Genomic DNA, 25,961 nt, shown 5'->3' on the forward strand with positions numbered 1-25,961 from the left:
AAAGCTGGTTTGGTGGAGCTGAATTCTCTTAACTTTTGCTCATCTGTAAAATTTTTAATTTCTCCATTGAATCTGAATGAGATCCTTGCTGGGTAGAGTAATCATGGTTGTAGGTTTTTCCCTTTCATCACTTTGAATATGTCCTGCCACTCCCTTCTGGCTTGCAGAGTTTCTGCTGAAAGGTCAGCTGTTAACCTTATGGGGATTCCCTTGTGTGTTATTTGTTGCTTTTCCCTTGCTGCTTTTAATATTTTTTCTTTGTATTTAATTTTTGATAGTTTGATTAATATGTGTCTTGGTATGTTTCTTCTGGATTTATCCTGTATGGGACTCTCTGTGCTTCCTGGACTTGATTAACTATTTCCTTTCCCATATTAGGGAAGTTTTCAACTATAATCTCTTCAAATATTTTCTCAGTGCCTTTCTTTTTGTCTTCTTTTTCCGGGGCCCCTATAATTCGAATGTTGGTGCGTTTAATGTTGTCCAAGAGGTCTCTGAGACTGTCCTCAATTCTTTTCATTCTTTTTTCTTTATTCTGCTCTGTGGTAGTTATTTCCACTGTTTTATCTTCCAGGTCACTTATCCGTTCTTCTTCCTCAGTCATTCTGCTATTGATTCCTTCTAGAGAATTTTTAATTTCATTTATTGTGTTGTTCATCATTGTTTGTTTGCTCTTTAGTTCTTCTGCGTCCTTGTTAAACATGTCTTGTATGTTCTCCATCCTATTTCCAAGATTTTGGATCATCTTTACTATCATTTCTCTGAATGCTTTTTTAGGTAGACTGGCCTATTTCCTCTTGATTTGTTTGGACTGGTGAGTTTTTACCTTGGTCCTTCAGCTGCTGTGTACTTCTCTGTCTTCCCATTTTGCTTAACTTACTGTGTTTGGGGTCTCCTTTTCTCAGGCTGTAGGTTCATAGTTCCCATTGTTTTTGGTGTCTTCCCCCAGTGGATAAGGTTGGTTCAGTGGGTTGTGTAAGCTTCCTGGTGTAAGGGACTGTTGCCTGTGTTCTGGTGGATGAGGCTGGATCTTGTCTTTCTGGTGGGCAAGACTGCATCCAGTGGTGTGTTTGGGGGTGTCTCTGACCTTATTATGATTTTAGGCAGCCTCTCTGCTAATGGGTGGGGTTGTGTTCCTGTCTTGCTAGTTGTTTGGCATAGCGTGTCCAGCATTGTAGCTTGCTGGTGGTTGAGTGGAGCTGGTTCTTTGTGTTGAGACGGAGATCTCTCGGAGAGCTCACGCTGATTGATATTATGAGGGGTCGGGAGGTCTCTGGTGGACCAATATCCTGAACTCGGCTCTCGCACCTCAGAGGCTCAGGCCTGACACCTGGCTGGAGCACCAGACCCTCTCAGCCCAGTTCATGCCCTTCCCATCACTCTGCCAGCTCCTGCCTCCAGCCTCCCTCCCTTTGGGTTTGATCTTTACTTCCCACACTGGGTGGGGGGCAGAGGGCAGTGCAGAGGATGCCAGCGGGCAGTTGCCCCACTGCGTCCTCATTCACACCCCACGCCAGGCTTGCTGCGTCTCTCCCAGTCACGGGGCAGGGTCCTCAAAGACAGCCCGACTGTCGGAGAGATCCACAGATCCGGCGAGGAGCTTTGCCTGCATTCTTTTTCTGAGATCATGGATCACCTTCACTATCATTATTCTGATTATTTTTTTCTGGAAGGTTGCCTATCTCCACTTCACTTAGTTGTTTTTCTGGGTTTTTTATCTTGTTCCTTCATCTGGGACATAATCCTCTGCTGTTTCATTTTGTGTAACTTTCCGGGATTGTGGTTTTTGTTCTGCAGCCTGCAGGACTGTATTTCTTCTTGCTTCTGCTGCCTGCCCTCTGGTGGATGAGGCGGGAGGGACTGGTGGTGGGTAGAGCTGGGTTTTGTCCCTCTGGTGGGCAGGGCTGTGCTCAGTAAAACTTTAATCTGCTTGTCTGCTGATGGGTGGGGCTCTTTTTCCTAGTGTTGGTGGTTTAGCCTGAGGCAACCAAGCACTGGAGTCTATAGGCTGTTTGGTGGGGTTAATGCTGGCCTCTGGGAGGCCTCACGCCAATGAGTACTTCCCAGGACTGCTGCTTCCAGTGTCTTTGTCCCCACAGCGAGCCACAGCTGCTCCCTGCCTCTGCAGGAGACCCTCCAATACTAGCAGGTAGGTCTGGCCCAGTCTCTTATGGGGTCACTGCATTTTTCCCCTGGGTCTTGGTATACAAAAAATTTTGAGAGTGCCCTCCAAGAGTGGAGTTTCTGTTTCCCCCAGTCCTGTGGAAGTCCTGCAGTCAAATCCCACTGACCTTCAAAGCCAGATTCTCTGGAGACTCCTCCTCCCATTGCTGGACCCACCAGCTGGGAAGCCAGACATGGGGCTCAGAACTTTCACTCCAGTGGGAGAGCTTCTGCTGTATAATTGTTTTCTAGTTTGTGGGTCACCCACCTTGCAGGTATGGGATTTGATTTTATCGTGATTGCGCTCCTCCTACTATCCCGTTGTGGCTTCTCCTTTGTCTTTGGATGTAGGGTGTCTTTTTTGGTAGGATCCAGCGTTTTTTTTGGTCAGTGGTTGTTTAGCAGTTAGTTGTGATTTTGGTTTTCTCTTAAGAAGAGGTGAGTGCCCATCCTTCTACTCTGCCATCTTGAGGTAATCCTCAGTACTGATCTTGAGAGTAAGAATGGGGGACAGGCATGGATTCCAAAAGAAGGAAAAGAGCTCCCACTTTGAGGAGCTTACACTCTCATTTTACACTCAGCTGTTGCCCTATTGCCAAGCAGCAGGATGAGAAGAATATTCATATTGACATACTGGCAAACATTTACATGTTTTTAAATGAATTTAATTTTTCAGTTTTTAAGTGACCTTCAGTAGATACGTTCCTATTGGTGATATAACACAAGGAAGCTGGTATTTGGAAAATTCACTCATCTATTTGATTTCCTCTCAAGAGCTAATTCCGAGGTGTGCATTTTACTCATGGCTACATGTAGTGATTAGATAAACTAGATAACTGTTAAATCTCTAAGGTAACTGTTAAATCTGAGCTAGTTTAAAATGTGATTGCAGGGGTTCTACCCTAGCCACGTTTTCTACTGATCTGTTGCTCTTTGCTTTTGGGATCATGGAAAGAAAGAGAGGGGGAGAAATGTTGAGGGAGAAGGATAATGGTATATGAGGAGCACTCCTTAGAAGTTTGAACTCACTGGGTTGTAGAATTAGATATAGATTCAGAGACTTCCCCTCCCCCAAATCACTGAAGCTGTGATAAGAGTTAATAGGTGCTACTACCTAAGGTATTCTCTTTCTTAGTCCACTCATGGAGCTAAGCAACAATGTAGACATGAAAAATGAACTTTTATTTGAATTTGAAGCACATCGTTTGAATTTTTTTCCTACAGCACATATATGGTCTGGCTGAGGCATAAATTGAGAGATTGGGGAAGGATAGTCTTTGATTTAACTTTTGCCACCAACAAATCACATGTGAATAAACAAGAGTTAATTGAATACAATACATAGCAAAAGTCAAATGCTGTATTTGTAAGCATTTCTCCAAAGGTGTGAATATTGCAGTCCCCAACCCACCGAAAACAAAATCAAAACCGTTTATTCACACTAGTGGGTGTGTTTAGCCCTAGGTACCCAGTGTTGGCCTGGCCTTTGTAATTGACTTGAGTGCTTCTGCCTCAGTCATTACAAAGCTCCCGTCTCAGGGCAGGACAGTGAGGAGTCGGGCATGAGTCTTGCTGATGGCTTGTCTTTTCCAAAGCGTGTTTTGTGGAACTGGGCCTTTAGGGCTGCAGTTTCCTGCACAAATCTTGGCCTCCGTATTTTCTCCTGCAGTCTGGTTTCTGGTTTGGATGCGCCCAGATGACCGGTGACACCCCACAGGAAGTAAGTGTATAAAAGTCCAGAGGCCACGGTTGTTCATGGGAGGAGGACTACCTGGCAAATGTGGGTGGTTTCCATGTGGAATACTGTTGAGAAGTGCTCCAGGGCAGGGACTGACCAAACTTTTTTTACTGGTCGAAGCACTTGTCTGAATTTCTTGGGATGAAAATCATTCCCAGCAGGTCACTGGTCTCATCTGGTTGCAAGGATAAGTCATGTTTCTTCTGCATCTTTTCAACACATTGACCTTGCAACGTCTGCATGTGGAAGCGTCTCAGAAGTGTGACCAGGGTGACCTTCATCATCACCATGGCAATGTATTTTCCCACACAGGCCCGGGGCCCAAAGCCAAATGGCTGAAAGTACCTGTAAGGAACCTAGGAAAATGATCAGACAATTAGCCAGAGAAGTAAAGGCTAGAGTCATGCATATCTGTTTGATTCATCCTGAAAACACTGTGAGTCAGGATGCTCGGTTTCGGTGACTTGGCCATACTGCTCCTTCATGGAGAGGAATGACTGTAACTCAGATAAGCCTCTTTCTCCCTCCAGTTTGATTCACCCTTTGTGATATGGACACAACTTCAAACAATCCCCAGCTTTGCTTTTCATGTAAATATTCAACTAGCTCTGTGGGAAGGCCATGGCTTTACTGCTGTTCTGCCAGTCATTGAGGCAAAGATTTTTTTTGTGCCAGGCCATATAACATGATGAAAAGGACTAATTTAGGCAAACTTGTGGATTCCCCACCTATTAGTGCCAAGGATCTAAATATTTTTAATCCCCGTTTGGGCTCACATAGTGCCTGGCACGTAATAGATGCTCAATAAATTATTTTTGACCAATTACCAACATGGCATGGGTTGCTTATATAGAAATGGAATGAATTAGAGAACTGGTTTAACTAAGATCATATCTCTTCCCCATATGCAAATGGAAAAAGGGAGCATAGCGGGAACTATTTGGATAATTCAGGTTAAAACAAATCATTGCCTAGAATTTGACATAATGGAGGCATAATCACCAGTACACTTCAGTTATAGAAAAAGAACAAGATGAGGCTCTTCTAATTACCAAGTTCTATTTAGAATGGGGCCTAGTGCTTGTGGGGCCATTTGGGAAACCAAAGGCCCACTGCGAAAACCAAATCTTTTCTTCTCATTTGATTTCCATCTGAAGCAGAAGTGGATTTCCTTGACTTCTATGATGCTATGGCTGAATCTACATGGTGACAAGGTGATAAGTTTAAATGGAAATATGGGTTGGTTAAACAAAATTCGCCTCATTTTAGGCAAATTAAGGGCCTGAATTGTTCACCTTTTGACATATTGTGTGGCCTCCATGAAGACATTCCTGAGAGCTGGAGAGCCAGCCCCCTTGGCTTGAGGACAGACATGGTGGCCATGTTCCAAACTAGGGGAAATGTATTTTCCTAGTGAGGTGTGAAGAGAATGAGTAAATAGAATGAAATATACATGGTGCAAAGACAGAAACAGAGAGGATTTAACAGTTGACGTTTTCAAGAGTGGCAAACTTAGTTTTAAGGAAGGGCTCTTACATTCTTGGCAAAGTTTTCAAGAGTAAATTCATTGGGCTTGGGGAAAAACTCGAGTCTATGCATTCTTCCAATATTCAGGATAATGTTAGTCCCCTTTTTCACTGGGTAGCCATCGATGACATCATCCTCTAGGGCTTTGCGCATGACCAGGTCCAAGACAGGCTGGTACCACATGCTCTCATAAATAAAGTTTTCCATCACTTTTAGTTTTTGAATATCATCATTCCTTATGTCTCTTTCACCTGTAGAAGAAGATAAAATAGTCAAAGCTCAGGTTAGTTTCAATATACGATCAGTATTAAAAATACTACACTTTCGATAGAACAGTTTTCTCTTGGTTGAAACAATTTATATCTATAATTCTAATGTAAACCAGCAACTTGGGTAAAATATGTTATGTTTGGTCCACAGAGTATCTTATGAAAATTCAGATTTGAAGTCAATTTTCTTAATACCTGGGGTTTTCATATTAAAGTCTAAATTTCTAGAAAAAAAAAAAACCAGGTAAAATTGGACCCACATCCCCACATGGCAACAGTGAGCTGACGTTGAATGGCTGATGAGCCCTTTAGAGGGACACCCTCTCTGCAGCATCATGTAGACCTACCCAAACTGCTTCAAACATTTACTTGCCGCCTTTGGGGTTCTTGAGTTTTGTCTCCTACTCTAAATTCTAGAAGGCATTCATTCCTTTTCCAGTCAAAGTGAGATGGTAAGTTTAATCAGGTTGAAAGAAATTTTCTCTTCTGGTATCCTGTGCAGTCATTTGTTAGAAAATATCACTGATAGTCCCTCTTCCTCATCTCATCAAGAACAACCTGGTGTGGTAGTGTGGCAAGAACCCCCTCTCCCCACCACAACAAAAGGGGTGCCTTAGATCAGCCCTGGGTGAACTGGGGATTGACGGATCCCCCCGATGTCTCAGGTTGGCCTCACACTCGTCAGAGAGGTTCAGATTACTCTCAGAATTGGCAAAACTTCAAAGCATCCTCAAATGGGGTATCACTTCTGCAGAATCAAAATCAACCCAGGGGCCTGAGGCAGCTCTGTCTCCTGTACAACTATGTTATTCAGGAGTGGTCTCACTTAGTCAGAGAGCTCTAACCACCCAGCCCCTCACATACTGCTCTCTGTACACTTAAGAGTTTAATGGGGTGTGTTTATCTGGGGTGGGGAGGTAGAGGGTAGATGATGGAGTAGGTAACCAAAGGTGTACCCTTGGAATTAATTACCAGGCATGCGGGTCTAGAGGGAACACGTACACATGTGCTAGTGGTTGTTTGGGCTTTCCATCTGTGCAGAGGTCTGTTGAAGCATCAAGGGAACATCATGGGGCGCAAGCACTTTTCACCTCTCAAGGAAATTGTATTAAAGGTTTATGATCTCAAGAGCAATTTCCCCTGTGTTGCCTGTACCCCCATCATTCTGTGACTCTCTCTCTCACTCCACTGAGCTTGTTTCTTGAATTCTATTTTTCTCACGAGACTGAGAGCCCCAGGACTGCAGGGATGGCACTGGCTTGTTCACCGCGGTGCCCTTGCACCTGGCACAGGACCCATAACCTGAAAAGGGTGCTTGAGAAAACATTCCAGAATTTGAAACCCGGATGTCATTCTGGCTCCTTGCTATCTACCTTCCTAGGCAGTGGCCGTCCTATGGCAACACATCTGCAGAACACTTTCACATATTTAATCCTTGTATGAAATTTCCCCATGTCATCTGTTTCAAGCAGCACTCAAATGGTTTTAAAGATAAATAAGATAAAAAGTTTAAGAAATACATGGTGCCTTTTAACAACAAAATAGGTTGTTTCACAGAGACCTGTAAAGTTAAGATAGAAAAATCTATATCATTACTGATACCCCTTCGCATGTGTCTGAAATGTGTTCCTAAAGAGATTACTTATGTGAAGCACATTCCAAATAAGGCATTCTGTTTTCTCCAGAAAGCAATTCTGACTTCTTCTGAACGTGGCAGTGTCTCCAGGGAAGGGTGGGGATATCAGAAGCAGTGGCAGAGTGATGCTGAAGCAGAGGCAGAGCAGGGAGGGGGCAGAGTTGGGAAGAGCTGAGCAGGGACCTGGAGGCTCTCCTGCAGAGGAGGAGGAGAGGGTGGGGGAGGGAAACTGCTCGCTCCCCTGCCTCTGCTGTCATCACCCTTTCCTCCTCCCTCTGCCACCACCTGGAAGAACGGGCTGCTTGAAACCCAGAAACACTGCAATAATGATAGCCATTTCCCTGGGTGGACCCTCAAAAGCCTTTTGTCACTGATAAGGTAGCAAATCCTTGTGGATGATCCCATGTTTTTTTAAACACAGACAAATAGAACCGCATATATGTGTTCATGTGCCCATCAGAAAAGACCTTGAAGAATACACATCAAAATATTAACAGTGATTCCCCCTGGGGAATGGGAAGGAGAGCGGAAGAGATCAGGAGATAGTACTTTCTGCTTTATACATGTCTCTATTATTTGGAGTTTTTCCAATGAACGTGTATTTTTTTATATTAGGAAAACACAGAAACCTGTCTGGCGTAATGAAAATATGACACAATGATTTGCTTTATTGTTCTCTGCATGGATTCCAGAAAAGATTTTTGACATAAGAATTTTAGGACATAGTAGCAGATATTCAAAAGGAATTATTTTCTAATCTCTACTATTTGTTTGATAAATTCTTACCAACAACAGTCTGGATTTCCTTCAGTATTGCTTCTTCAACCTGGGGGTGCTTTGCAATGAGAAGCAGCATGAAGAACACAGAGACGGACATGGTGTCCGGTGCTGCGATCAGCATTTCCAGTACACACTGGTTCACATTCTCTCTTGTCAGGTCACCACGTTTCTGAACAATTGAAAGTGGGGAGAAACTTTGGCAACATGAATGAACGGTTCAGAACAGGAGGGGAGGTGGCACTCAAGGATTAATAACCTCAACAAAATGAAATCAGAGAAACTATGTGTCTCTGGGACGGATGATGGACATTTGCATTAACAATCTTCAGCTCAAAGCTGAAGAACTTAACCAAATACCTATGTGTTTAGTGTCTTTAGACTCCCCAGTTTACATATTTTTATTGTGCAGAAACACAGAAGTTTCAGTCTTAAAGGTCAATCTTACCTGATGTCTAATTGGGGGCTATTGGATTAGGCGTTATAGAAATACTGGAGCATATAGTCAAAAGCAGAAACATGCAACAATTAACAGAGAATTTTTAGACACTGATACACAGTCAGTCATACACATATGTTGTATGGGAATTATGGGTAGTTCAGGTCTGTACCTCAGCCAAAATCAACTCAGTGGCAAAATCCATAGAGTCTTCCAGTTTCTCTGCTATGAAAATCCTGCGTCTTCTTTTTTCTACCAGAATTTCCATTTCATCTTTCAACTCCTTGCTGGAAAAAGCAGTGAAAATATTATCTACTTGTACACAGATATGACATCTAGATAAATGGATTTGTTTGCCATGTTTAAAAATAAAATGATCTGCTTTAGTGGAAGCCATTAGTGCTCATGAATAACTGAATTTATACTTAATTCTTCACAGATATCCTTAAATTACATACACATTATATCATGTTAAGGAACCAGAGTTAGCCCAGATATCTCGGCAGTGGTAGCAAAATCAAGGCTGTAACTGTAGTTAAGGGTTGAAAACTGGTACCAAATGGCTAAATCCAATTATGTTTTCTGCTATTTGATTGGGCCAGCACAGTGCTTAAATTAAACATCAAAAACCAAAGCCAGTGAATGCCTTTAGTGGGAGCATGCACTCTCCAGTCTGCCATGGGCACCTGCATTTCCTGTGTCTTATATTCACCCAGCCTACTTTTATCTTCATAGTCCCTAAGACTATTGAGTTTGAGGTTCCTCTTCTACATAGGAAGTATTCTTCCTGATATTTATCTCATACCTTGCAGTTTCTGCCTCATAGTAAGACTAAGTAAATATTTGTTGAACGAATGACTGGCTGCATCAATATGCATATGCATTTTGACAGTGTGGAGGAGGGAAAAGCACCTTGGATAAAGGGTCAGGTTCTGGTCCAGGTTGTTGTTGTTCCACATAACCTAGTTTAAGTCTCTGAGTCTTATGTCTCTTTTAAAGTGAAGGGATCAGGCTAGATGAACAATAAGGCCACCTTGAGATCTCAATTCTGTTATCTTTGACTTTGTCTTTAAGTGTATGCATTCACGTATAATTGTATTGTTCCCGCCAATCTCAGGGAACACTATTCTGTATTATGTTAAATGTACAATAAACCTTTCTTTCAAATTCTTGTTGGCACTGTTGCCTACACACTTAAATACTCTGTTGACCTAAATAGTCTCTGTGTTTACTGTAGTTCAGTAGGAAAGTAAGGGAGGATTCTTTAAGATTCCTCCTATTTTTTTTTTTAATAAATTTATTTATTTATTTATTTTTGGGTGTGTTGGGTCTTCGTTTCTGTGCGAGGGCTTTCTCCAGTTCTGGCGAGCGGGGGCCACTCTTCATTGCGGTGTGCGGGCCTCTCACTGTCGCGGCCTCTCCCATTGCGGAGCACAGGCTCCAGACGCGCAGGCTCAGTAGTCGTGGCTCACGGGCCTAGCCGCTCTGCGGCATGTGGGATCTTCCCAGACCAGGGCTCGAACCCGTGTCCCCTGCATTGGCAGTCAGATTCTTAACCACTGCGCCACCAGGGAAGCCTGATTCCTCCTATTTTTAAAAGTTTTTTTGGGCATCTCAAGGAAGATGTTTAAACATTCTGAGAGATATTCTTCAGGGTAGTATTTTCATTGTGTCCTTCTAAATAAGGATGCCTACTGTTGTTTATCTCTGTGAGTATGCTTATAGGCACACACACACACCATTCCAGATATACAGCAGGGATATATTCACATTCATTCATTCATCTACCCATCCATTTGTTCTGCAAATATTTGTTGAGTATCTCCTACACTTATTCAATGGGGGGCTAAAATGCTCATAGCATTCCTACCTGAGCAGTGGCCCCCAAATGGTCTGGGATGTATTGAAATGCCCCTAGACTTTGAATTCATAGAGAATTTCTTGATAGAGCTGCATCCATTTCTAAGCATCTACTTCCTCCCTGGGCCAGATTCAGGGGCCTGTGAATATCCACTGTGTCCTCCTATTCAGGTTAAAAGTTGCTTCTGCTTAAATGTATGTATTTGAATATGTATGCCATTAAAAACTAGGAGAACTGAGATCAAGGGCAGTTTCTAGGAAATAGGAAGTCTCTGACTTACAAACTTGTATTACAAGAATGCCTCTGTGAGTCTGTTGTTTGGAACTCTGAATGTACTTTATACCAAAATAATGGTGGCAAGGTTACTAGTCCAGGCCACAAACACCTATTTAATGTATTCTGAGGCTGAAAAGCCTTACACTTGACAAAATAAAAAGTAGAAAATAATACTGCTCTAATATTGGGAATTCAAAGAGGCATAAATATACAATTGAATAAATAGGGAAGGAAGCTGATGTCACATAATCCTTTCAATAAATATTTTTAAAAAGTATTGGTATGATAGAGAAAGACAAATAGTCTATGATCTCACTTATATGTGGAATCTTATAAAAACAATAACAAAAACAAAAGCAAAAATCCCAACCTCATTGTTACAGGGAACAGATTGGTGGTTACCATGGGGGTTGGGGGTTGGGGTGGATGTGAAATGGGTGAAGGGGGTCAAAGGTACAAACTTCCTTCCAGTTATATGCTCAGTAAGTCATGGGGATGTAATGTACAGCATGGTGACTACAGTTAATAATACTGTGTTGCATATTTAAACGTTGCCAAGACAGTAGATCTTAAAAGTTCTCATCACAAGGAAAAAATTTTGTAACTATGTATGGTGAAAGATGTTAACTAGAGTTAATGTGATGATCATTTCTCAGTATATTCAAATATTGAATCATTATGCTGTACACCTGAAACTACCATAATGTTATATGTCAATTATGCCTCAGTGAAGAAAGAATTGACGTTATTGCAGGGGCATTGTGGAAGGAGATTAAAAGCTTTCTCTAGGTCTTTACCGTAGTAGGAGATAGAAGATATATAAACTAGTTCACTAACCATTGGCAAATATTATGTAGAGATGGAATGTTGCTGAGCTAAATTTAAAGAAATCAAAGAGAAACTGTTATACAGTTAAACTGTTATACATAAATTTATATGGGCCTTCTGACCATAACAAAGTTAAACTAACCTCCAAGAACTATACAGTGAGACTCTTCAGACTACCACCAAACCTGACCACAGTGAAGGGATGAATCCTTTATCTTATTGGTTCAGATCACAATAAGCTAAGTGAAATGTATTCAATATAAAGAACCAAGTGTCCAAATCATCTACCTGATACTCACCAACCACTTGAGAATATATAAAGCAAAATCAAGTTGACGTCCTCCCTGGAGACTAATATTACTGAATTTCAAAATACACAAACAGGATAAAGTTGGGCCTTTAAACAAGTTTGGGAAATTTTAGAAATGAAGAATTTAAGATAGTCGGGTACATCTGGGGAAGATATGAACTGTGGGATGGGGGAAGCTACCATATTTATTGCCTATTATATGTCATGCTCTTTGCTAATTGCGCTACATATAGGATCTCATTAACCTATATCCCCACCCCAGAAGGTGGGTTATATTTTACTTTAAATAATTTCCCAAGGCCATATGGTTACTAAGTGGGAGAGACAGGATGCAAACCAGGTCTGTCTACCTCTAGATCCCTTGGACTTTACACTGGTGTTTAGAGGTGGCACGTATAGTGGCTGGCTACTTACACTCTAAAAACCCATTGATTATCCAATAGGCCATTAGACATTTGTCCAGTCTTCTGCTAGACTAGTCTGAGACCAAAGCAAAGCCACTCAATGACAATTTTAGGGTCCCCGAAGATACATAACTAAATAAACAAACACACCTCATGAACGTTCATCATGAAACAATTCTTTTGCAACTACTGTCAGTTCCTACAAGTTGAATTAAGTTAAATTCATTCAGAAGCAGCACAACAGTATGATTTCATGTTTCCATTTTTCTAGACATGTAGAGAGAATTTTGACAAATAATAATGATAGATTCAGCCAACCTTTCTCTTCAACTCAAAATACACTGCAGTGTCACAGTTCCAGAGATGGAGTTCTCAGCCTCCTAGGGGAAAACTGCCCTGGGCCAAAGGCTTCCTTTCCTCTGTGGTCTGGCCACATGCTGCCAAATTGCTATAAGAAATGTTTCATCAGCAACTTAATCAACAGCTCCCTGTGGTTCTGGAGAGGAGAAAGCTTGCCGAAGAGGCCAGCAATAGCTAAGACACAACACAAATCAATCTCACTGATAAATATTCCAAAATGTGTTACTTACACAGACTTTTCATACTTTCTGCATAGCCAAGAAATCTTAAAGAAGATGTCTGGTTTGAGAAGGAGAGCTTGCCATGCATCAAAATAACCCTGGATTTTAACCACGATGGCTCTTTCTGGAAAAACAGAAAAAGATCAGAGCAGATGAGCAACAATGTGAGCCCAAGAACTGTACACTGATCAGAGAAAATCCCCTGGAGACTCTCCTACCATCTGGGACTCTAAGCAGGGCAAGGTTCCACCTTCACTGGGTGTTTCAGCCACATGAATGCCACCAAACAAATCAAGACCAATTTATTCTGCTTGTCTTCTAAATTGGCCAAGTTAGTTAGAGATTTGCCAGTTTTCAAGTCTGCTAGAGACACAGCCTAGAATCTCACATACTTCTCCTTGGCTGAGCCTCCAGCTCCCTCCTATTTTCCTGACCATGGGAAATAAGAAGGGTACTAGTAATTATGGCCATTATGTCCTCAGTTCTGGTACCTGGAAAGGCAAAAAGCCTCACCACTTTGCTATTTATATTTCAGTCCAGAGTGTAGAATTCTTCTTGAAATCTTCAGTACCTTGTCCTGAGTCTCGTGCACAGTCAGCTCTTAATGGATGTTCTTGAACTAAATTGAATACTAGAGAAAAGAAAACCCCTGCTTTTTTCAAATTATAAACAAGGGAAGGGAAGAGGCATTTATTTTCAACTGCTAAATACCAGGATCAGGGTAAGGTGCTTTACAAAAGAGATTTCATTTAATCCTTACAGTCTTGCTAGGGGAGTGAGAATGTCATCATTGTGCAGCTGTAGAAGCTGCAGGTCACAGAAATGAAGAAGCTTGCCCAACACCGTAGAGCCAGTGTGGCAGGAAGTCCCTAGGCTGGAGCTCAGTTCTGTCTGACCTCAGGGCCATGTCCTTTCCTCTTCGGTGCACTGGGTCCCTCAGGCCAAATGAGAGTTTAACGAGGACCCAGTGAGCAGAGGGAAATACACATAAGTCTGTATGGGTTATGCAGGTTCTTAGACTGCAGTCTGCATCCATAAGTTAACAGAGAGCTGTACAATTCCCTTTGCTTGATCCCTCCTAAGAATCAAGGCCAGTGGGGAACCAAGGAGCAGGGACTTCTAAAATAGGTACCTGTCATACCTTAGGAGAGATGTGCGTGGAACAGGCAAACAGGACTTTCAGAGCCCCTGTGTGAAAGGGGATGAGGCAAGAGGCTGTGACTAATGTCCTCAGAGTGAATGGGGCTCCCATCCTAATGTCAATCAGCTGGGGTTCCTATGACTCTGGTAAGGGATCATTAAAGAGCCGGGGAGATGAGGCGGGGAGAGTGAAGCAGAGAAAGGGAGGGCTTATTGCTTGTCTGCTTGTCCAAATGTGGTCAATCAGGGAGCAGGTGTGATAGCTCAGCTGGTTTGTGCAAGTGTGAAGATCGTGCCTTGTTCTTATGCCTGTGATGTTCTTCCCTCAGATCTGCACATGGCTCATGGTCACACTTCATTTGGGGCTATTTTCAGATGTCCTCTCCACAGAGGCCTTCCTGACCACCCTTTCTCTCCACAAGAGCTTCGGCCTCCCTCTGACTTCCCCCTTCACTCTTTAGACTTTTGCCCTGCTTTGTTTTTTCTTCAAGGCACTTATTATTGCCTAAAATATTACTAGATAGTTACTTGTTTACCATACATATCTCTACTGGGATGTAAACTCTTTGAAGGCAAGGACTTTGTCTTGTCCACTGCTCTGTCCCCAGAACCTTAGCCTGGCATGAAATAGGCAATCAGTTAAGCATTAGTCGAAAACAACCCAATCAAAAAGTGGGCAGAAGACCTAAATAGACATTTCTCCAAAGAAGACATACAGATGGCCAATAGGCACATGAAAAGATGCTCATCATTGCTAATTATTAGAGAAATGCAAATCAAAGCAACAGTGAGGTACCACCTCACATCAGTCAGAATGGACATCATTAAAAAGTCTACAGGGACTTCCCTGGTGGTCCAGTGGTTAGGACTCTGTTCTTCCACTGTAGGGGGCATGGGTTCGATCTCTGATTGGGGAAATAAGATCCTGCATGCTGTGCGGCGTGGCCCAAAAAAAAAAAAAATCTACAAGTAATAAATGCTGGAGAGGGTGTGGAGAAAAGGGAACCCTCTTACACTGTTGGTGGAAATGTAAATTGGTGGAGGCACTATGAAAAACAGTATGGAGATTCCTCACAAAACTAAAAAAAGAGTGGCCATATGATCCAGCAGTCCCACTCCTGGGCATATACCCAAACAAAACTATCAATGTAATTCAAAAAGATACATCCACCCCTATGTTCATAGCAGCACTATTCACAATAGCTAAGACGTAGAAACAACCTAAATGTCCATCGACATAGGAATAAAGAAGATGTGGTATATATACACAATAGAATATTACTCACCCATTAAAAATAATGAACTAATGCCATTTGCAGCAACATGGATGGACCTAGAGATTATCATATTAAACTAAGTAAGTCAGAAAGAGAAAGGCAAATACCATATGATATCACTTATATGTGGAATCTATAATATGACACAATTGAACATATCAAACAAAAACAGACTCACAGACATAGAGAACAGACTTGTGGTTGTCAAGGGGGATGGCAGTGGGGGAGAGAAGGATTGGGAGTTTGGGATTAGCAGATGCAGATAATTATTTATAGGATGTATAAACAACAAGGTTCTACTGTATAGCACAGCGAACTATATTCAATATCCTGTGATAAACTATAATGGAAAAGAATATGAAAAAGAATATATATATGTATGACTGAATCACTTTGCTGTACAGCAGAAATTAACACAACATTGTAAATCAACCACACTTCAGTAAAATTAAAAAATAAATACTAGTTGAATGAATGTATGAATCAATGAACACTGCTTGAAATCAAGTCAGGAGAAATTACATTAAGCTGACAGCAGCAGAATGGAATGAATCCACATGATTAATGTTTGTTCTTTTGTTGGCGGTAGAGTTGCATGTATGTGTTTAATATTTGTTTCTGTAATATAGTGAGGAAAGCAGTTTCTTGAGTGAGACATCTTGCCAGGATTGTTATAAATGCTAAGTGACAAAGTTTATGTGAAGCAACTTTTTATACTGCTTGGCACATAGTAGACACTAAATTAATGTTAGTTATCATCATTTCCAGCAGCAGCAGTACCCTTATCATCATATAGATAGAGTCAAAGTTTTCATATTTATTGGCTTTGTGAGAGAGGTGTGTATGTGTATTCATATATATATATAGTATGTATATGTGTGTATGTGTGTATATATATACGTATATATGTACATATTTATACATTGTGGCAAAAAGAATGGTTGGAAATGGTTAAATACATAGGTTTGGTGGTAGGATATATTTATGAATAAATCAAATGATCACATCTGTTAAGTTTCAGCTGTGGGTAGAATCTTACTTCCTAGTGCAATGAGGAGAGATACAAAAGAAATAGAAGATGGCGCCTGCTATGGATATTTATGATCGTATAAGTGAACAAGGCAGACATACCAGGAACAATTTTTAGGAATACTTAGAAAAGTTTAAAGAAGAGCAGTGTACAAAAGAGCATATCTTTACTTGAGTCTGTTATCCTTCTCATGCCCTGTTTAATAAAGGGCTGAATGTCAAGTCACAAGAATGAAAATTTCAGTACTGTCCAAGGGGATCCCCAGGAAGAGCTTGTTAGAGGTGTCCAGCATGATGCGCCGCATGAGGGTCAACACGTCCACATAGCCCAACTCGTTGCGGACCTCCTCCAGCCTGTCCAGATGCTTGGTGATGGAATCAGCACAGACGGTCACCATGCGCACCAGGCTGGGGCCAGACAAAGCTGAAGGGTACACGTCAGAGTGAGCCACCTCCAACTCCAGGGCACACAAACTATCAGGCAATTTTGGCGTTTTGTGTTTGAAGCTTAATTGTCCACATTTTTATTATGGGTGGAGATTTTCATATTCTTCTTTATACTTTTTCTGTATTCTCTTAATTTTCTCCATAGCAGGTTATCACATTTATGGTTAAAAATGAATGAATGAATAAATAAATAAATATTTTTAAAACAAACTATTCAAAATTAAACTTTTTTTCATATGATGACATATTTGTGAGACAGCAAATGAAACATTACTTGTGGTCATAGATCACAAATCAATGATTTTCCATATTTATTATATACATTTTCCTCTAAAGAAGGTTTGAATTTGGCCAGGGTGATGTATTATGTTTCAGTGGGTGGCAGAATATTGCTGCAGAACTATTCAAATTGGATCTTACCTTTTAGATCTAAGGTGCTTCCTGTTTAATTGTAGTTCATATGTGTAAAATGCTAGTCTTCTAAATTACCAAATGTACCCTTCTTTTAATTTCGGTTTCTTTTCAAACAAATCCAGATTTATTGTACTTAGTCAGTGTCATAACAGCAAAACAAATCTTTGTTGTTTGAGCAGTCTTCCTCACAGGACTGGGAACTGTTTTAGGGCAGTGACAACCTATTAACATTGTACTTCAAGTCCATAGTACATGGTGGCCCTTGATTTATATTTGTCAAATTGAGGAATGAATGAATGAGTGAATGAAATGAATGAAACCAGGTAGACTGAACTGCCTCTGATTTCTCCCTTTGCTTGGCTCCTAACCCTCTGAGCAGCTAGTGGTCCTGAAGGTAGGTGGTCTAACCTGAGAGTTTAACTCTTAAAAATTCTTTCTCTCCTTGTTCTAAGTTTCTTTAAGATTTCTTTAGTAGTAATCACTTTTTTTTTTTTTTTGGCCACCCCTTGTGGCATGCAGGACCCTAGTTCCCTGACCAAGGATCAAACCCACGCCCCCTTCACTGAAAGCGTGGAGTCTTAACCACTGGACCGCCAGGGAAGTCCCTTTTATGTCTTTTTTATTCAGACTTGCTGTTAAAGGCAGAGTCCTTAGACAAAACAAATCAGCTGTGCTGCAGAAGCCCCTGAAGGCACACTTTGCAAATAAGAAAGGAGACCTGGTGAGTGGTCCTAGAGTCTAAGCATTTCCACCCATATATAAAAAAGAAGTTTGGGTTGGCAGCATACTTTCTTACTTTAGGAGGGACTTGGAGATATGAAAGGCCAGGATGCTGTTTCCTGGGTGACTGTCACATCCACAAGTAGGACAAATGATTCCTTAATGACTCAGTACTTTGCATGGAAGGGTCGGCTTTATCACTCCCAGGCTGATGTATGATTTGCCTCTATGTTCAAGAGCTTGAAGCCACATTTCAAACATATAAACAGAATGTAATATCACTGAAAGGGTCACAGGCCGAGGAATGTGGGCAGCCTCTAGAAGCTGGAAAAGTCAAGGAAACACTTTCTCCCTAGAGCCTCCAGAAAGAAACACAGCCTTATCAGTGCCTTGATTTTAGCCCTGTGAGGCCTATGTCAGACTTTTGACCCATCAAATTGTAAGGTAATGAACGTGTGGTTTGAAACCACTAAGTCTGTGTCAATTTGTTAAGCAGCAATAGGAAACTAAGGTAGTGGAATCTGTGCTAAAGTTGTGCTGAGTCTTGGTGATGGGCAGCTCTGTGGAGGGGGATCACCACTAGACTGGGACAGGCATAGTTTTTCCCTGTCTCGGCAGCCACACAGGAGGCATCTAGGTTCACTACAGAGGCTGGCTGGAGGGAAGAATATCCATGGTCCCTGGTCAGACCTACAACCCATCTAGCACCAGAGTCCATCAATGATAAGGTTTCTAGTACATGACCATCTTCTCTGATGTTAATGTCAAAGGTTGGTCATGTTTATTTCCCAAAGGCTTCCATTCCATCGGCATATAGTAAAGAGGGAAATCACTAGATAGGGAGGTTCGGGATCTGGTCTCTGCTCATTGATTCCTCGCTGTGTTGCCTGGGGGGAAATCAGAAGCGCTCTAAAAATGTATTTACTTAAGTATAAAACTCAGAGGCTAGACAAGATACAGCCCTTCTCAGTTCTAAAATTCTCTAATTTGCAAATTTCTTTCTGTTAAAACATCTGGGATGTCAGTCAGTGATTCAGCAAACATGTTGGCATTGTTAAATCAACTATATGGCTGATACACTAAATTCTTAACTGAAGTGACCTTAAGTATATAGGGTGCCAATTCCCCTTCACATTCGTGAAATTGTTTGTGTGTTAACAAGAAAAACAGAGTTTGTGGTGGTTAAATATGTAGGATCTGGGGTTGTATCCTATGCTACCATTTACTAATGGTGGAAACTTGGGCAAGGTACTTAACCTCTTTATGCTCAGTTATCTCATTTGTAAAATATAAGTGATAAAGAGTATTTACCACATGGGGTTGCTGTGGGATTAAAGTAACAAGTGCTTAAAACACTGCCTACTACATAGTACATGTATAATGAATGTTAGCTCTTACTATTTCAAAACTGTGAAGCAGCAGAAGTTAAAAATGATTTCAAGAAGGCATATTCATAGACAAAAGAGCAGAATGTAGCCAGACATCTGAATACCTTTCATAAAGTAAGTTCTAACAGCTTTCCAGAGGACTGGATTATTGTTAAATATGATGCCTTTCTCATGCATGCCAATGCACTGCAACCCAAGTTTGCTGCCGAATCGGGATGTGTAGTGATTGTGCTACATTACGTGGAACACACTTGAGGACCTGCAGAGAAAGCAAACCTTGGGGTTACTTGTTGAGGGTCAGGAGAACTCAGTGTGATGAGTTTGCTTACCAGGTGGCTCTCATACCAAATGCCTGTTGATCTAAATGCAATGCATAATTTCTAGTATTCAGATTAAATAAGCACTTGTGTTAGCACAAGAACCTCCTTCTCCAGTTGAAACATTTCTACCTGCTAGCTCTCTGTTTGAGCATCCCTAAAGATCGAACACACACACACAGAGTTATTCGTTATTTCCCCGTACCTAACTCCAAGTCACTAAAATACGACCCTCTAACGTTGTCAGAGCTGCAAGGCTGTAAGAAACTGAACCCTCCACAACACCATATTCCTGAGAGCCTCCAGCCCCCAAGCAGCCCCACTCCAGACAGTGCTCCCCATGTAGAAGGGAGCCTCATAATCAAAAGTTGCTGGAATAACTGAAGTCTTACCTCTTTAGTTTGGAAGCAACAGTTCTGCCTTGTACCACCCATCCCCCAGAGGCTCTAATCAGGCCTGGTCCCTCCAGGGGGGTATCATTCTAGGACAGAAGGACATCTCCTGGGCACCTCTGGCCCTGGACTTGACTGGCTGGGCTGGCCTGGAAGGCTGTCTGTGGTGGTGACAGCAGCTGTCTTGGGGCTCTGCATCCATCATGATTCATCACGGTCTCCAGGGTCACAGAGTTCTCCCAGGACATAGGACACGCTGAGCCATTAGATAGCCCTTGCTGTGGCAACCCTGGGACCTTGCCAGGAACCCAGGCTTCCTTGAACTTCCTGGTTCCTCTTCCACTGCTCTGCCCTCTATTCCCACCCCCAGGCCCGGCTGTTAAGGCCTGAGCTGGGCCTTCAGAGCAACTAGGAAGGAGCAGGCAGCCCCTCCCCACCCATCTCCTCCTCTAGGACTTGCTTCCTGCCCCGAATCCCAGTCTAATTGGGGCACGATAAGGCAATGAGCATTATAACATGTTGTAAAATCCTAAATGAAGACGTCATGGGACCTCCGTGTGTGAGGAGAATATTGTCTTCTTAGGACAGTGGTACAGAATTCTTCTGCAGAGACTCACTTTGTTGAGAAGATGTTTTATTTATTTATTTATTTATTTATTTGTTTGGTTGGCTGCACCAGGTATTAGTTGTGGCAGGCGGTCTCCTTAGTGCGGCATGTGGGCTCCTTAGTTGTGGCATGCACGTGGGATCTACTTCCCTGACCAGGGATCGAAGCCAGGCCCCCTGCATTGGGGGCATGGAGTCTTAACCACTGCACCACCAAGGAAGTCCCGAGAAGATGCTTTATTAAGATTGCTTATAAATTAGGCTATGGCATTGGAAGGATAAATGGATCATTTAAATAATTTGATGATTGAGAGGATAAAGGATAAATGGATAGTTATTCTCCTCAAGATAAAAGGTGGGGTGGGTTTATTAGATGGTGGATGCAAGCAGCACAGGGAAGGCTTGAGAGGAAACAGCTGAGATGAACCCATGTTTATGACGATTTGGGGAGGAGAGGGACTCCTCATTCACTGCTCAGTAAAAGAGGGACTTTAGAAGAAAAGAATGTCTGTTGGGAACTCATGAAGTTAAGAATCAGGTGTGGGTGGTATAAACTAATTTTCATCTACCAAGAGAAAAATTAAATTCTGCAGGTGACTGCATTTCCTGTGCAAAGGGGCTGAGGTTGGAAAAGGTTCATGCAGGGCCTAGACAGAAGCAGGCTACCTGGGTGAGGGCTAAGTGGTGTCTGTGACCATGATGAGCACGGCCCAGGAAGCTGGAAGTCCAAAATGTCCTCGTTAATAAGCTATGTGGTTGACCCTCCTTATGGTGAGTGAGATGGAGGGGGTATGAACACAGATGGGATGGAGTTTATCAGAGCATAGGAAGATATAAGCAGGACATGTGGTGTTTGTATGTCCATTGTTTTCATAAGTGCCAGTGTTTGTATTATAGGCGAAGACTGAACACCAAACACCCCTTGGAGAAATCAAATGAGATTATCTAAAGGTACAGAGGAAAGTCAGTTCAGTGAGGATACACGGCAGACAGACCAGGGCAGAAGGAGGTGCAGACAGCCACCCCAAAATCCTTACCCACAGGGGCACCTAGATATGGTGAGGGAGGGAGGAGAGAGAAGTCATGTCTCAGCCACCTCCCTCCAAGTTCAGCCTTTTTACCTATGACCCTGGTAATGCCACCTCTGAGGCGTGGGGCCCTCGACTGACTCTGCTGCTGAGTAGACAGTAGGACCACAGGGTTTGTGCTCAGGCACAGACAAGGTCTCATGTATCACCCTCCACCTCCCTGTGCTAGCAAAGCTGTTCCAAGCACATTATCCAGACTCCTCTGTGGGGCAGGACAACAGGCTCTTCAGATTACAGGGTTTATGTCACAGTGTTTATACATGGACCACACGGCCAAGTGCAAATTCCCCTTAGTAACATGTAAGCATGGCAGTTCTGCAACTTCAAAAAATTTCCACTTGAGTAGCTTTAAATTGATAGCCATTTTTCTTGGAGATAATCAGAAAAAGGAAGCGGAGTTTGGGAATTAAAAAGGGGCAGAGTGGAGAGCAGAGAAGGAGTAGAGGTTTTCTGCAGTGCAGCTACGGGATACATGAAGAAAGCCAATGCATTAGTCTGTGTTTTGGCCGTGTTTACAGGGCAGGAGCCAGAACGTATATAAAAGTTGCCCATCCTGTGTGCCCTGGTGAGGAGCTGCCATAGGCAGAGCTAAAGTGATAGAACCATTAACTTCGGGGCTCGAGAGGTAACCTGCTCAGGTCTGCTAGGGAAGTTAAAATAGATCTTCCAGAGCTTTCCCACATGAGGATTACCCATTATCCCATGTCTCCAAGGCCAGAGTGGAGTTCAGAGACACAGATCATAACATCAGAAAGGAACCAAACATTTGGGCAGAGGAATAAAAAGAAAATACGCACATTATTGCAGGAAAGTAAAATATGTTTATGAACATCTTTTTGATACTGCAGATGAGGGAGAATCTGGTGTGCAGGGGATAGAAGATGGAAAGAATTGCACAGTGCTCAATTGTGCAAATTCAAGATGCATAACGTTTCTGGTGTTAGCTTTATTTTAGATGTTATCTTTTCTTATTTTGGTGAACTTAATATTGTTGAAGTTTTTAAGTTCAACACGAGTAAACAGGTGTTAACTGCAGCTTTGCTATTTTGTCCCCACTTCTCCACTGAAATTTTGTTTCTCAACTGCAAATTTTCCTACTATGGGTGTTCTCTGAACACATAACCCTCAAAGATGGGGAGTGGCTACTATAGCCTATGTAACTTTTCTTACACTGGGCTAGGATGGCCATCTTCTCATTAGTTCCTCTCTCTCTGAGTTGACATTTGGCTCCTAAAATGATGACTTCATCTCAGTGAGGTTGTCCAGTAAACGCCTGTGAGGACATATTCCCATAGAAGACAGTGGGCCAAAGAGCTCATCTCTGGCTGAGTAGATTAGGCTGTAGGCTAAGTATTTAATCCATTACATTTGTGATGTATTCCAAGAGCTTTAAAAGGAAGCCCCTGAAATAATGGCAATGGAGAGAAGTGAAAACACGATTAGTACCCGAATGAATTATTTACTTGATATCTGTTTCAGGAAGAAAACTCTATTTTTAATCAAAATGCTCTCTACTAAGTCAAATATATTCTTGCATTGATGCAAGATGATATTCATCAAATTATCCTGAGTTTTGGACAAGTTTTTCTCTTGCTAGCAACTGTAAAAACAAAAACAAAAATCCAGATACTTCTTATGTACATTCCAGGGAATTAATTTGACTGACACACAGATAAATTTTTGTCCTGTGTAGAAACATCATGCTATAGTAAGGACTAAAATTCTTATTAATTAATAGATTTCAGAACTTTAGCTATTCTTATCTTCCCTTACTCTATAATCAAAGCAGAAAGTAATTTGTATACTCTTTATTCACAAACTCATATCTGCAAATTTTAAGTGTTTAGACAACAAGCAGAATACTATTTTTCTGGTCTGACCTTCAGAGCTTTTCCGTATATCGTGAAACACATTGGTCTGTCCATATGTTTTGAGGAATTACTGGTCAATTAAAAACTTCAACCCAATTAAATGTTAGTTAATAAAGAGCGAACGTTAAATCAATTGTCCTTTAGGGGGCGCCAACATCTCAGTTATCCTGAGACAGAGGCTCTGACTTGGCAAAGAATGAAGTAGGCAAGACAGAAGTGATACACATAGCAAGCAAACTGTCACCAAGGACGAGCAGTTTAAAATAAGGTCACTTATCAAAAGTAGGCTGGCTTTATCTAACTGGAGTAAATCAGGAAAGTGAAGAAGGGAAGGTTGGTGATGAACTAGGGATGTCAGCCCAGGGCTCCCCTGATATTCAGGAGAACACTAGAGGTCTCCTTCCCACAGTGTGGGCTGGCCTGTAACACCAGGTGAGGGAGATGTTACATTGACTGACTGACTGACTGACTGGCTGGGAGAGTGAGGAGTTCTCACCACTGAGGAGAGACAGAGTGAGTCCCCAAGCTCAGAAGGGACAGTGGGCAGTGTAAGATGCCTGATCCCTGGGGTCACTATTCTTCTTGAAACGTGACTGAAGTCAAAAGACATCCCCAAAGATGGCAAACCTAACGTCTCTTCAAAATGAAAAGTAGCCAGGAAGTAGGTCCTTAGGTGGTAAAGAAAAAGCCACCCTCCTGTTCTGAGTTTAAAGAACTCACACACCTGTGGTCAGGTTCAAGATTGATGAGTACTAGAAATAGGGGGGAGGCACTCAATGGAATATTTGGTACCAAACATTTAAAAACACGTGCCTTGTGTAGACCTGTTCTGTGCCTGTGACTTACACTCCATCAATTCTACCACGTTTTCCCTGTCCTTTGCCCTCTAATATCCTTACCCAGGTTTGATACTGAGGTCACTGCAAGAGAAGAAGAATCTTTGTAACAAAGAGATCTGACTGTAACCACCCTAAGCTGATCAAATTTAGTATCACTAATATGGGACCACCTTCTCTGGTCTCTTGATGTGATGCAATGTGAAGTGCCTAGGACTACCAGGAACGTATTATTACACAACAATTAACCTGAATCGAATAGAGCCTATAGACCTAGTGTTCAGTTTATAAGCAATACCAGGAGTAGAAGAATATGTTCAATGACACCATAATGAGACAATGAGAGAAATTTGGAATGTGGGACATCCTGTAACACAACTGATGTAGTCTCTTCAGAAGGTCAAGGCCATGGGGAAAAAAGGCGGAGGACTGCTCTTCTAACTTTCCTGTTCATTTGAACTTTTCTTACTAGAAAGTTGGAAAAGTATTTTCTTGTCGATCTTTAGAGTCTCTCCTTTTCATGCATCCTCATGTCCCTTGACCCTCTGCTTACTTTATCCTAGTTGCCTGGTAAAACCTCAGCCCTGGCTGAATCCAGCTCTCAGTTTAGCTTACTCTGTGCTTGCACCTGGCAGCTGAATGGGGCCGGGGAAAAAACCATACATGCACACGGACACACACACACACACACACACACACTCACACTGGCAGGTCTCAGTTAAATTTCAAGTGGACCCTTAGTGCAGCTGGCAGTTCTACTACATTTCCCAAGTCCAGTCACTCTCTTGCTTTCCTGGATGACTGTTATATCCTGTCTCCTCTGTCCCCCAGTGTTGTAGTTCCTCACCTTTAATTTCAGCTACAGACTTTATTTCCTATTTTACTGAGAAAACAGAAGCAACTGGAACCTCTGCAAGTCCAACCACCAGGATCAGTGCCCATATATTCAACCTTCCCTCCTGTTACTGTGGATGAACTTCCAGGTCCCTTTTCAAGGCCACGTCCACTTGTTACCTGGACCCCCTTGTCATCTCACCTGGCACACTCCTCCTGTCTGCTGCATCAACACTTTCCTCTGTAACTCATCATTTCCATCAAAACACATATGTCGTAATATCTTATATCTTAACAAATAAAAACTCCTTGAACCAAACATCCCTTTCAGCTCTGTTCCATTTCTCTGCCTCCTTTATGGCAAACTCCTGGAAAGAGTGTCTATACCTGCTGCCTCCAATTCTTCTCTCCCCATTCTCTACAGTGGTCAGACTTTTGCCCCCAGCACTCCACTGAAACTGCCCTTGTCAAGGTCACCCATGACCTACCTCCCTGGTGCTAAATGCAGTGCTCACATCTCTGTCCAGTCATGTGGCACTATCTGGAGAGTTGACAATTCCATCCTCTCTGACATGCATTCTCGCTTGGCTTTCAGACCACCACGCTCTCCTGGTTTTCCCTTCTCTGTGTGGCTGTCCTTCTCAGCCTCCTTTGCTAGTTTCTGACTACAGTGGAAGGTCTGAATGGTTTGATACTGAGGTCACTGCAAGAGAAAAAGATATCCTGTGTATCCTAGATATCTTAATATCCTGTTCAGCGGTACTAGGCAAGTCAAGTCAAAATATCTGAAATG

At 42.2% G+C, this 25,961-nt stretch overlaps 1 protein-coding gene across 1 annotated transcript in view; it reads right to left on the bottom strand.

The window, feature by feature from the left end:
- Positions 1-4,008: 4,008 nt before the first annotated feature.
- Positions 4,009-25,961, bottom strand: part of LOC137769601 (aromatase-like) — a 38,089-nt gene continuing 16,136 nt past the window's right edge. Inside the window, 7 exon segments of the mRNA XM_068551585.1 lie at positions 4,009-4,257; positions 5,438-5,679; positions 8,120-8,282; positions 8,722-8,836; positions 12,819-12,933; positions 16,503-16,679; positions 19,329-19,483. Coding sequence (XP_068407686.1) covers positions 4,009-4,257; positions 5,438-5,679; positions 8,120-8,282; positions 8,722-8,836; positions 12,819-12,933; positions 16,503-16,679; positions 19,329-19,483 — 1,216 coding nt within the window.

The sequence above is a fragment of the Eschrichtius robustus genome, chromosome 1 (assembly GCF_028021215.1).
Source record: "Eschrichtius robustus isolate mEscRob2 chromosome 1, mEscRob2.pri, whole genome shotgun sequence".
Taxonomy (NCBI): Eukaryota; Metazoa; Chordata; class Mammalia; order Artiodactyla; family Eschrichtiidae; genus Eschrichtius; species Eschrichtius robustus.